This window comes from Epinephelus fuscoguttatus, linkage group LG17 (assembly GCF_011397635.1).
Source record: "Epinephelus fuscoguttatus linkage group LG17, E.fuscoguttatus.final_Chr_v1".
Taxonomy (NCBI): Eukaryota; Metazoa; Chordata; class Actinopteri; order Perciformes; family Serranidae; genus Epinephelus; species Epinephelus fuscoguttatus.
This window is the reverse complement of record NC_064768.1, coordinates 1,384,316-1,396,898: the sequence shown is the minus strand read 5'-3', so window position 1 is coordinate 1,396,898 and position 12,583 is coordinate 1,384,316. Positions and strand designations below refer to the sequence as shown.

Here is a 12,583-nt window from a genome sequence, read left to right as displayed (position 1 = left end):
CAGCTAGCAGTTCAATGTCCAGGCTATAGAGACATTCTTTCACATGAACATGTCCTGGGTTACAGGGTTCTCTCTCTCTCTCTCTCTCTCTCTCTCTCTCTCTCTCTCTTGCTAACACTCATGTCCTGTTACTGCATCTCGCTAACTCGGCTCTACTGCATGTCACTAACTCGGCTTCTTCTCCAGAGCCTTTGTTCACCACTGTCTCGCAGGTTAACTCATATCTCAGCGGTGCCTGAATGGTGTGACGTGTGTGGTTGTGCTGCTGCCGTGGTCCTGCCTGATGCCTCCTACTGCTGCTGTTATCATTAGTCATACTTCTACTGTCATTATATATATACATATATATGATTATTGTCACATACATACACTGTCATACATTAATATATACAACATGTTGTTCCACAATAGCCGTAATTATTATTGTAATATTATTACTTAAATTAATGTATGTCCTCTCTCTCTCTCTCTCTCTCTCTCTCTCTCTCTCTCTCTCTCATTTTGTCATACGGATTACTGTTAATTTATCATGTTGATCTGTTCTGTACGACATCTATTGCACGTCTGTTGGTCCTGGAAGAGGGATCCCTCCTCAGTTGCTGCACCATTTTTTCCCCGTTAAAAGTTTTTTTGGGGGGAAGTCTGCTGTGAGGGTCCAAAGGACAGAGGGATGTCATATGCTGTAAAGCCCTCTGATGCAAATTGTTATTTGTGATATTGGGCTTTATAAATAAAATTGATTGATTGATTGATTGATTGATTGATCACACAGAAAGCATTTTAGCAGCTGGAGGCAGCTTTTTGAAATTGCTTTCACTAAGAATGCAGCTTTTTGCTCGCTGTTTTTGCATTGCTGTGCGCCTCACATTTCTGCGTTCTAGGCACCTGGTGTTTTTGCTTAAGCACTTTGAACTCCTCAAGTTGAAACAACTTGTTTGTTATGCACCCCATATCGTCTCTACTTATTTCCCATTGTCCAATGGGATGATTTGAGAGGCGGGCTTTCTGTGGTAGTCCTGACAACAAGTTTACAGTTGGTAAACAAGGAAGGAGAAACCTGTGGCAGCAATTGCTGTATACAGCCCAACAACAGACAGCTTGTTGTCAAACTGCCCTGTGTTTCCTAAAATATGCCTGGAAATGACCATCATGGAGGCAAAGCTCCTGGACCAACTGGTGGTACTCCCCATGATCCACCCTCTTTTTCAGGGTCTCTATGTACGTATTGAGATCATCCTCAGTGGAGCAGGGCAAGTCAGAGGTTACCATCTGGGGAGCCTAGATGACCTCACAGGGTGGGCACAAATGAACATCAAGCCTGCAAAGTCTCTCGATCAAGAAAGGGGTGAAGAGCGACAGGACAGTGTTCATGGCAGGAGAAGAAAAGATCCCACTTCTGGCAGAGCAGCCAATCAGAAGTTTGGGCAGGGAGTACACTTTTGACCTCTCCGACAAACAGATGAGGAGGGTGGTGCAGAGGCAGCTGACTCATGGCCTGACAAGGATTGACAGCAGCCAACTCCCCGGGAAACTGAAGCTGTGGTGCTACCAGTTCACACTGTTCCAGCTAGGGCTGTAGTCTCCTGGTCGACTAGTCGATTATTTGGTCGCTATGCTCTCATCCGACCAAATTCTCATTAGTCGAATAATCGCCTTACTTTCATAAGGAGAAAAGTACTACATCAATAGCTTACCAGGATTAATCCATTATTTCCGGCAGCAGGGGGACAGGCTAAGTCACCTGTGAAAATGGGGGTGTTTTCAAAATACCCCCTTTGTTGACAGAAAGTTGGACTTGCCCACCCTAACGCTCAGCATTGCAGTGATGCAGACCTCCCGTCAGTTTCTGTGTACCAACACCATTTCCCTCAGTGGAAACGAAGCTTGTATTTACTTGTATTTCACAGTTAAGAAACAATAAATTGTGAAGACAGTAAAGCCTCCACCAAAATAGCATTTTAAGTCGTGCGTGTGATTTATCCTGGTTTCATATCCAATCCAATCCAATCCACCTTATTTATATAGCACATTTTAAAAACAAAAGTTTATCAAAGTGCTGCACAGTGATTTACAATACAGAAAAGCGTAAAATTGAGCTCGTCGCTAGGCTAATGTATACCATGTAAAATGCCATAGGCTGGCAGTAATAACATTAGTATGTTGTATTTGCTTGGAAAACGTGTTTAGTATAAGACAGTTGTTTTGTCGGTGAATGTTGTGAGTTGTAATGGAGCCACATTGTGTGCCGTTACCTTTGTTGAATGTTGCTGTTGTCCCTGGTTTCATATGAGAAGAGGAAAAGATTACTAGACACTAGGCTAATTTATGCAATGTAAAACGCCATAGACTTGTGCTAATAACGTTAGCATGTTGTATTGGTGGGGGAAATGTGTCCAGATAAAGACATGTGTTTGTCTGTCAGTTCTGCGATTTATAGTAAAGCCAATTTGTGTACTTGTGTTTGAAGTTGTCTCTATTAAGCCATGTTTAATGTGTGTTTTGAATCAACTATATAAATAAAGTTTGATTTGAACTAAACTTTACAGTACTTAACACAGTCCTCCACCGCCAACTAGTGTTTTGGAGGTGTAACTGCAAAGTGACACAGACACACCACCGCAGAAGTAAAAATAACGTGCAGATTTTGTTTTTCCCCACGACTAATCGATTAGTTGAAGATTATGTGCAACTTTAGTCAACCAAGATTTTATTTGGTTGACTACAGCCCTAGTTCCAGCATGTGATGTGACCTCTGAAGGTGTGTGAAATTCCATTGACCTGGGCCAGCAGGCTGGATGGCATTGCCAACACCTACATCACGAAGTGGTTAGGCCTCCCTCTCTGCTTCTCAGACACAGGTCTCTTTGGCAAGAACAGTCGTCAGCTCCCACTGAAGTCCGTAAGCACGGGGTACAAGCTGGAGAAGGCTTGTCTTGTCGTCGAGCTGAAGGAATCCAGGGACCAGGCTGTAAGGGGCGCAGCAGCGGATGTCCGAACAGGGCGCAAGTGGAGGGCCCAGGTAGAGGTGGACCAAGCTATCAGCAGGCTGAAGCATAAGGAGGTCATGGGAAGAGCGCAGGAAGGCCGGGCTGGGTTCGACTGGGGAGAACCAGTCAAGTTCTGGTCCAAAGCCTCCAGGAAGGAGAGGAAGACCATGATCATGGAGGAAGTGTCACGGGTGGAGCAGGAGCGCTACCTCATCAAGGCCGTGTCCCAGGGCAAATGGGGCGTGGACTCGGTGGGATGACACCATCCACAAGGTCATAACCTGGAGGGACATCTGGCAAACCCCACAGGCAAGGCTCAGCTTCTTGGTGAGGGCAGCGTAGGATACCCTTCCCTGCTCACAAAACCTGTCGCAGGCCTCCAGCACATCCTGTCATCATGTGAAGTGGCACTGGCACAGGGGCACTTCAGATGGCGGCACAATTGGGTCCTGCGGAAGCTGGCGGAGCTTCTGGAGAAAGGCAGAGTAGCAAACAGAGCCAGCAGAGGCCCGTGGCAGGCCATGCAAGATCATTGCTGACCACTGGGAAGGAATGGAGATGTGTGTGGACCTCGGAAAGCCGCTGGTCTTCCCCAACAAGCTTGTGCGGACGACCCTGAGACCAGACAATGTGATGTGGTCCACAGCTGCCAAACAGGTCCTCATCACTGAGTTGACTGTCCCCTGGAAGGAGGGAATACCAGTGGCGCATGAGCTAAAGTGGCTCAAGTAATCTGAGCTGGCTGCAGAGTGCAGAGAGGCAGGCTGGGAAGCGTCCATCCACCCAGTGGAAGTTGGGTGCAGGGGCTTTGTGGGCAGGTCAGTTAGCCAGCTTCTCCAGGCTGCTGGAACAACAGGCACAAGTCTACAGAGGGCCATCAAGGAGCGCCTCAGCTCCACCTCTCCGGTCTAAGTGCCACCGCTGCCGGGGTAAACGCAGCGGTCGGCTGGTAAGGCTGAAGGCCTGTTTGGCGAGCACTTCCACGGCTTCTTGGACTGAGTATGGAGCGATGCCTCACCTCTTTATTTCTCAGCACTCGCTGGACCCTGTCGACGCCTGGCTGGTACCTGTCGTCAGCCCGGATGAGGTGTTCCAGCCCCATGGCCCGTGCTCTCCTCGTCCCCGCTGGTGCGGGGTGAATCTGCACAACCTGTGGCCTCTGTGTGTGGCTCCCCGGACAGCTAACGCCGTGGACCCACCGGCTCCTGCCAGGATTGGGCTGGTAAATGCTAGATTGCTAGCAAACAAAACGTTTATCCTGAAGGATTTCCTGACTTCCCGAGGATTGGATTTTCTCTGTGTGACTGAGACATGGCTGACTGTTGGTGAGTCCAGTGCTTTCACAGAACTTTACCCGATGATTGCTGCTATTTTAACTCCCCGCGGACGTCGGGTCGAGGAGGAGGAATAGCGACTATTTATAGCGACTATCACTATAAATGTAAGCAGCTAGGTAAGATAACGTGTGCCGTCTGAGTGCCATAAATCGTTTCGTCCTGGAAGCGACCTGGGGCGGACCCGAAGACAGTTTCCTAAAGGTATGGATATACACGAAATAGAAATAGCTTATCTTGGGGCGTCTGTAGTGTAGTGGATAATCTTGAAAAAAAAAAAAAATAGCTTATCTTCACACCGATGGTCTCATTTGCTGTTGTAGGTCACGCACAGACATCACCAGAAACGAGAGACTTTTGCATATCCAGTTAAAAGTTCCTTGTAGCGGCTTTAAAGATTGAAATAAAATTATAATGTTGCTTAAATGCACTATCATTATTTGTAGTTTTGCTTTAATAATGATAATTACATTTTGCAGATATAAGGTACTCCTACTTATGTGTAATATTCTGAATACAGGGTTTGTCTTGTAACAGAATTGTTTTACAAATCCACTTAGTTGTTGGGTGATATACAGAAAGTGAACTTGACTGAGGCAGTGTTCTGACCTGTATGTATGGTGCAGCTCCATCATTTTGTCCTCCAGTTCCTTGGTCTGACCCTGGGCCATTTTCATATCTTTAGCGTAATCTTCGCCATGCACCTCTGGGTCATACTCGCCTAGCTCTGACTGCAGGGCGTAGGAGCCCAGCAGGGACAGGGTGACAAAGGAACAGGGAAGGCGGCCCTGAAGGATGTCCTTCCGCAGCTGGAGACACAGGTAGTACCTGCAAAGCAAGTTCCACTGATAACAATTGTCTGTAAAACTTCCTGTCGGCATAGATTAATCGGCCAAACCGATAAATCAGTCAGCCTCAATAAAGGCCTACCTTAAAGGAGACAATATGTGTAAATGTTTTTGTTGTGCGTCGATGATATCAGATGGTTGATCATTAAATCAGTCCAGAACAATTAATTGTTACACCCCTACATGGGACTTTGTAGTCACCTTTACAAATCAAAATAATATGTAACCACAATCATTTTAAAAAGGACAAAATGGAAACATGATAATATGAGCTTACCATCCTAGTTATAAACTGCACACATTTATAGTTTTAATTAATTGACTTAGAGTGATTTTACTGATGATCATTTTGACACTTGTTGGTTGATTTGTTAGTAATCCTCTTGATATAATAGGTGCAGGTGATATAGAAGGTGATTTGACCCAGTCATCATTACTCACACATGCACTCCTAAAATCACTGAATAACCCATGCAACATTTTTCTATTCTATCCTTTTCCTCTCATCTGGAAAAAGAAATCTTTTCCACAATGAACTTTTGATACAGTGAAATGATATTTGTAGGTCACAGCTGACAAAATCAATGGAAGCCATGCAGTACCTTGTTATGTCTTCAGAGAGCTGGGCTGGGTCAGGTGGATAAAATTTCACATTGAATGTGAAATTATAATTGGCACCTGGAGGAAAAAAATGAACGTGTAATGAAACAACTGTAAACATGTATTAGAAACTGTGTACTTGGAAAAAGTTCAGCTTACCTTGAACCTGCCTACGGATCTCCTTGGTAAGGTCCATCCAAGTCTGATCAAGAAATGAGATTCGAAATCATCAAACACCATTTAGTGTAAGAACACTTCGAAACTGAGAGCCATAGATTAATCTAAGCACCAAAGAAAGACCTGTCTCTTTCTTCATCAAATAATGAGTTTGGGATAGTTGGAATACTAACTTATGATAGTTTAAATCCAGCTCACCTTCATGGTGGGCGTCTCCCAGATGACCAGGCCATAGTAGTCCTTCTCCAGCAGGTTAAGGTGGTCACACACCTTAATGAACAGCTCCTGGCCTTTAGCATGTTTCTGACACACGCATGCATACAGGAAACAAGACTCTCTGAATAATTAAACGTTAAACAACCTGACATCACATACAAGACAATGTATTCAGTAATGTGCTAAACATGATGAGCAGATAGTGAGAACAGTGCAGAGACCCAGAGGGAGCAGTGGCCCCTCTCACAGGGGACTGTTAAACAGCTGTCAGCTTCTAACTGAAACATGGACTTAGCCAAAGAGAGGACTGATCTGAGATGGGACTGGAGCCATCATGAGCGATTAAACCACCTTTGTCTGCTGGCATTATGATATTCTGTTGAAAATCCATCAAGGCTTGTCATTTGAGCTCTGACAGATTACAATTCTCCTGTTGAAGATTCAGATTTCAGATCGTGTGGTGGTACACATTGAACAAGACAAGAAGTTTCTCCAGGACATCTGCGGAATATTATTCATAAGATGATTGTAAAGGAAAGTAGCAGGGTTTATCAGATTGGTGTTCAAAAAAGGTGCAGAGCTTTAGGCATTGCTAATGCTCAAAAGAGAAGGAAAGATATGTTGCTAATGATTTTCTTTATTTCCTCCAGGAGGTAGAGAAGAGTAGTAATGAAGAAGAAACCCCTCACCAGTAATTGGTGTTGCACTGACGTTAGCTAAAAGTCTGAGGAGAGCATTATGACTAGTTTGTCAGGGATAGGATTTGTAGATGGCATGTTTCGAACCCTTAAAAAAACTTCCAAGTGGTTTTGAATTTCCTTTGCTGTGCAGATGAAAGGATTCATATTTACGACTGGGGATATGAAAAGTGGGAAGTGGCAAGGATTAGTTGGTTGCGGGCTTTGTCGTTGTCTCCTAGTGGGGGTGAGAAGCTGATCAATGGTAATTAAATATAATTAATATTAAATATTACAAGTGGCTTTATAGGTTGTGATCAAAAAGCAAGTCATCCCATTGAGGCCATGCATGTTTCAACACAATAGATAATCAAGAAGTGTTGGAATTGGGTCCAACCCTTTGCTAAGCCTCTACCTAGAATGCACACTGTCCAATCAGCAAACGTAACTAGGCATGGGAGGCCTGTCAAGCTTTCAGAACAAGATAAATTGCAGAAATGGTGTGCAATTAATGTGTGTAATTAATCTACCATTTACTTATTTATTTATTAATTTTCACAGTAATTAGTAGCTAGTTCCATAAATGGACAGGCAGAGGGTACTTGCTGTAGTTCTGGTTGAGAGTACGGGGCTGTCAGCAAATAGTCTGTTGGGCACAGGGAAACAAAATCTGTGTGGGTACATGAAACCCTAAAAATGAGGGTGAATCACAAGGAGTTCCACCACTTGGTCCAGGAGCTTCGCCTCCAGAAACGTGAGGTATGTAGCAACACAAAAACAGCGAGCAAAAGGCTTCATTCCCAAACTAATGGTAGCTAGTTTAGTACGTCAGCAAACAAACACGGTTGAACATTAGTTTCAAGTCACTTATGCTTTAACTTTAAGGGAGGTTGCTGTATAGCATTTGAGACTGTTGGCACTTTAAACACATGGAAAAGTGGGATAATTTAGTTTTGCTAGCATAGCAAACATAGCTTAAAATAAAACAATACATTGACTTACCGTGCCATGCAAGAATATTGTTTTTACTGTATATGTTTGTCATCATTTAAATTTTCAAGACATGCAGTGCCTCACACTTGCCTTGGTGACCAGTGAGCTTTTCCCACGATTTTACTTTCTTCTTTAGTCAGAGTACTCCACCAACAAATCACATTGTGAATGTAGCTTTCAAATGCATACTGTAGTCTTTTCTGTCTATTTGTCTTTGATATTTCAGAACTGTTATTCCAAAAATGTAGTCATATTTTCTGAGAAGGCTGAGTCTTCTATTGATAAGAGTCTAAAGGGACCTGGGAGGTTTGCTATGGCAAATCCTCCTGCGGGTAGTGGAATGAGATGACTGTCACCGCATTTGTGAAGAAACAGTTATGTGTCAGGGAGAACCCATAATGGTTGCTTCCCCTTTCTTTCTTAAATGAGAAGTTGAACTGATCCTTGAGTAGCTAATATAGGGACCAGTGGGAGGCCTCCCACGGCCAGTTTCCGAAGTTCATCTGCCACCCAGTGAATGATCTCATCCTGTATATGTGAAAATGTCTCCTGGCCCATTTGGTTGCCATAAAGACAGAAGTGTTTTGACAGTGATCCCATGTGATGTTCCTGAAGAACCTGAAGGCTGACTTGTCATGCCATGTCTTGATTTGGGGCTGCAAAACAAATAATTCTAGAGAACCATTTTTTCACCTTTAAAGATGCACAGGTGCTAATTGCTTTTCCATGGAACAGTGGGCATGTCTGATGGAAGTCAGCCTGAATGAAGTTCAAGAGTGTCTGAGTTGGGCAACAGATGTTATCCATCCTTTAGGGTTGCCATCTGACTGCACCTGGGCAAAGATCTAGAGCACTGTTCCTCTTGATATAGTAGATTTGTTTGGAAGTGGGATTAGTTAGCCCTTTAGTTTGAAGGACATACACCTTGATGTTAATTTTAAAGCAATGCCTTACATTATCTCACTGAAGTTCTTTTAAGCCTGTCTCATGACCTAAATCCTGTAGGAGGAATACAATGCCACAAGAGGGACAATTTTTTTCCCTCCATTTGTTTATGAGGTTGAGGTAGTAGAGTAAAGGTGGCTGTGTAATAGACCTCAATTTTGAAGCAAATTCTCTGGAATTGGATGAGTTGGGATTACGGATTCCACAGAATCTGTGCTTTATATGGAAGCTGAAATGGTGTAGTAAGGCCTGGGAATTGGTATATTTTTAGAACAATCAAAACCAGCTGTCCAGAGAATGCAAAGGCTGGTCCTTTGAAAACTGTAATATTTAAGATTTAAGTGGAGGGTTACAGGTTTGACCTTGATAGAAGTGTAATGGGAGTTCATGTCATGGTTATTGCAGGCACTTGAACCCAAGTGCAAAAGCAACAGCAATGTAAGAGAAACTCGAAGAAAATAATGTCTGATGATTACCAGATTCTAGCAACAGGCAGAGAAAGGCAAAACAGAACTTGCTGGCTTGAAACACGAGGAGCAAAGACGAGAAGCAAAAATAAAACCGCAACACCAGGAAGCACTGACCATGAACTGACAAAGAACAAGATATGTGTACATAGAGAACTAAGCAGAAGAACAAGACACAGCTGGAGTAGGCAGGGACTAGCAAAAGGAGGGAAACACAAGGATAGGTGAACAATGGAGTCAGTGATGGTGTGGTAGGGCACATGCCTTGCATGGAGTAAATGAGACTACAACAAAGGTGTGCAGGGAAAACTCTGGAACAGGGAAGGACTAATGAGACAGATATAAAGTAGGTGAAGGTAATCAGGGCAGGGCAGACAAACACTATGGCAGGAAAACACAAAGACAGGAAGTAAAACCAGAGATGATACATGCAAAGTGAATCTACAGAACAAAACAGGAAACAAATTAAACATGAATGAATATCATGAAACAAGGAAAAACACAAATAGAAAATGCAAATAACAAAGTAACAGAGATAAGACTACACCCAAAATCCCAGGATCATGACATTTCAAGGCTTCAACAAATTATTCATAGGCCAAACTCCCTAGATGTCCAGTAATCAAAAATAGTGTGATAGGAGCTTTAAACATTTGGGGAACATTTGCCCGTTGCTGTTCATTTGACCAGCAGGTGGTATTTTCCATCAAACTCAAAATCAATTTGCATCAAACTGAGATGAAGAGCTTCGGGATGGTTGGTATGTCAAGATCAGTCTGGGTATTTCTCCATAAGGATTTTTTATAACTGCCAGTCCCATGTGGGTGTCAATATTTGTGCATAATAGGGCTGCACTTAAAGATTTCTTTAATTATCAATCAATGTGCTGATTATTTTCCACTTAATCGCTTAATCTATGAAATGTTAAGAAATAGTAAATATGCTTATCCCAGTTTCCTTGAATCCAAGTTACTGTCTTCAGATGTCTTATTTTCAGTGTAGAAAGGTTTCTTTTTTTCAGACAATGAGTTTTTAAGGAGATGTAGTTTACCTTGACATGTTTCGACTGTCACTGCAGTCTTCTTCAGAAGCATCATCTGACGTGCATCATAACGTGTCTTTATCAGCTGGTAGTATCCCGGAGGCGTGACCAGCCTGGCAATCCAACAGATTTTCCAGACTGGTCATGGCCCCCGCCACCCGGTGTTCTTTGTAGGAGAGAGTCCCAGGTGTGTGACAGCATGAAAGCCCCCTCATCCCGGTTGATGGTGTTCCTGGCCCGCCTCCTGATCTCTATGGCCTCCTTGATCCAACGTTTGAACTTGTTGCTTTCCGATCCGATGATTTTTGCGTTGTCCCAGTCCATGATGTGATTATTTCTTTTGCAGTGATCTGATATGGCTGATTTTAGGTTCACCTGCTCTGCTTTATCTTTTTGTGATCTTGTGAGACGTCCTGTCGTTTCCTTTTCGCATTCTTTTTTATGTTCTGTTTTTCTTGTGTTAAAGCTTCTTCCTGTTTCTCCTAGGTATGTTTTTTACATGTTTTGCATGGGATTTCGTATATTATGTTGCATTTTTGGTCCGTGTTCATCCTGTCTTTTGGATGAACTAAGAGCTGGCGGAGCTTTGTGTGAGGTTTTAATATTGCTTTTATTTTGTGTTTTTTCATTGTCCTCTGTTCGTTTTTGACTTGCTGTTTCCCTTTGGTTATGGCCCATTTTGGATATTGGCAGTGTGTGAGTGCATGTCATATGTGTTTTTCCTCCTCCTGTCTGTCCTCTTCCTCGATGATGATGCTGGCCCATTCATAAAGTGTTCTGACTACGGAGAGTTTGTGTGCTGTAGGGTGTTCCGATGTCCAGAGAAGGTATTGATTTGTGTGTGTAGGTTTTCTGTATACTGTGATTTTTATACTGCCGTCATCTTTGTGATTAATTTTTATGTCCAGGAAGTTTATGGTTTTGTTTGTTTCCTCTTCGTGTGTGAATTTTCCATTTTTCATTTCCAGTGCTGTCCATGTTGTTCAGGTGATCCGTGAGTTGTTGTGTGTGTCCAGATTTGATTTTTTCCAGGATGTCGTCCACGTACAGTACAGGCCAAAAGTTTGGACACACCTTCTCATTCAATGCGTTTTCTTTATTTTCATGGCTATTTACATTGTAGATTCTCACTGAAGGCATCAAAACTATGAATGAACACATGTGGAGTTATGTACTTAAGAAAAAAAGGTGAAATAACTGAAAACATGTTTTATATTCTAGTTTCTTCAAAATAGCCACCCTTTGCTCTGATTACTGCTTTGCACACTCTTGGCATTCTCTCCACGAGCTTCAAGAGGTAGTCACCTGAAATGGTTTTCCAACAGTCTTGAAGGAGTTCCCAGAGGTGTTTAGCACTTGTTGGCCCCTTTGCCTTCACTCTGCGGTCCAGCTCACCCCAAACCATCTCGATTGGGTTCAGGTCCAGTGACTGTGGAGGCCAGGTCATCTGCCGCAGCACTCCATCACTCTCCTTCTTGGTCAAATAGCCCTTACACAGCCTGGAGGTGTGTTTGGGGTCATTGTCCTGTTGAAAAATAAATGATCGTCCAACTAAACACAAACCGGATGGGATGGCATGTCGCTGCAGGATGCTGTGGTAGCCATGCTGGTTCAGTGTGCCTTCAATTTTGAATAAATCCCCAACAGTGTCACCAGCAAAACACCCCCACACCATCACACCTCCTCCTCCATGCTTCACAGTGGGAACCAGGCATGTGGAATCCATCCATTCACCTTTTTTGCGTCTCACAAAGACACGGTGGTTGGAACCAAAGATCTCAAATTTGGACTCATCAGACCAAAGCACAGATTTCCACTGGTCTAATGTCCATTCCTTGTGTTTCTTGGCCCAAACAAATCTCTTCTGCTTGTTGCCTCTCCTTAGCAGTGGTTTCCTAGCAGCTATTTGACCATGAAGGCCTGATTCGCGCAGTCTCCTCTTAACAGTTGTTCTAGAGATGGCTCTGCTGCTAGAACTCTGTGTGGCATTCATCTGGTCTCTGATCTGAGCTGCTGTTAACTTGCGATTTCTGAGGCTGGTGACTCGGATGAACTTATCCTCAGAAGCAGAGGTGACTCTTGGTCTTCCTTTCCTGGGTCGGTCCTCATGTGTGCCAGTTTCGTTGTAGCGCTTGATGGTTTTTGCGACTCCACTTGGGGACACATTTAAAGTTTTTGCAAATTTCCGGACTGACTGACCTTCATTTCTTAAAGTAATGATGGCCACTCGTTTTTCTTTAGTTAGCTGATTGGTTCTTGCCATAATATGAATTTTAACAGTTGTCCAATAGGGCTGT

At 43.5% G+C, this 12,583-nt stretch overlaps 1 protein-coding gene across 16 annotated transcripts in view; it reads right to left on the bottom strand.

Annotated features, from left to right (window-relative positions):
- The window catches only part of epb41a (erythrocyte membrane protein band 4.1a), a 337,203-nt gene that overhangs the window by 156,387 nt on the left and 168,233 nt on the right, over positions 1-12,583 (bottom strand). For all 16 annotated transcript variants that reach the window (XM_049601545.1, XM_049601543.1, XM_049601548.1 and 13 more), the window contains exons 4-7: positions 6,145-6,249; positions 5,929-5,971; positions 5,772-5,847; positions 4,931-5,149 (exon numbers count right to left, since the gene is read on the bottom strand). In XM_049601545.1, coding sequence (XP_049457502.1) covers positions 4,931-5,149; positions 5,772-5,847; positions 5,929-5,971; positions 6,145-6,249 — 443 coding nt within the window. The remainder of the gene's footprint in view (positions 1-4,930; positions 5,150-5,771; positions 5,848-5,928; positions 5,972-6,144; positions 6,250-12,583) is intronic.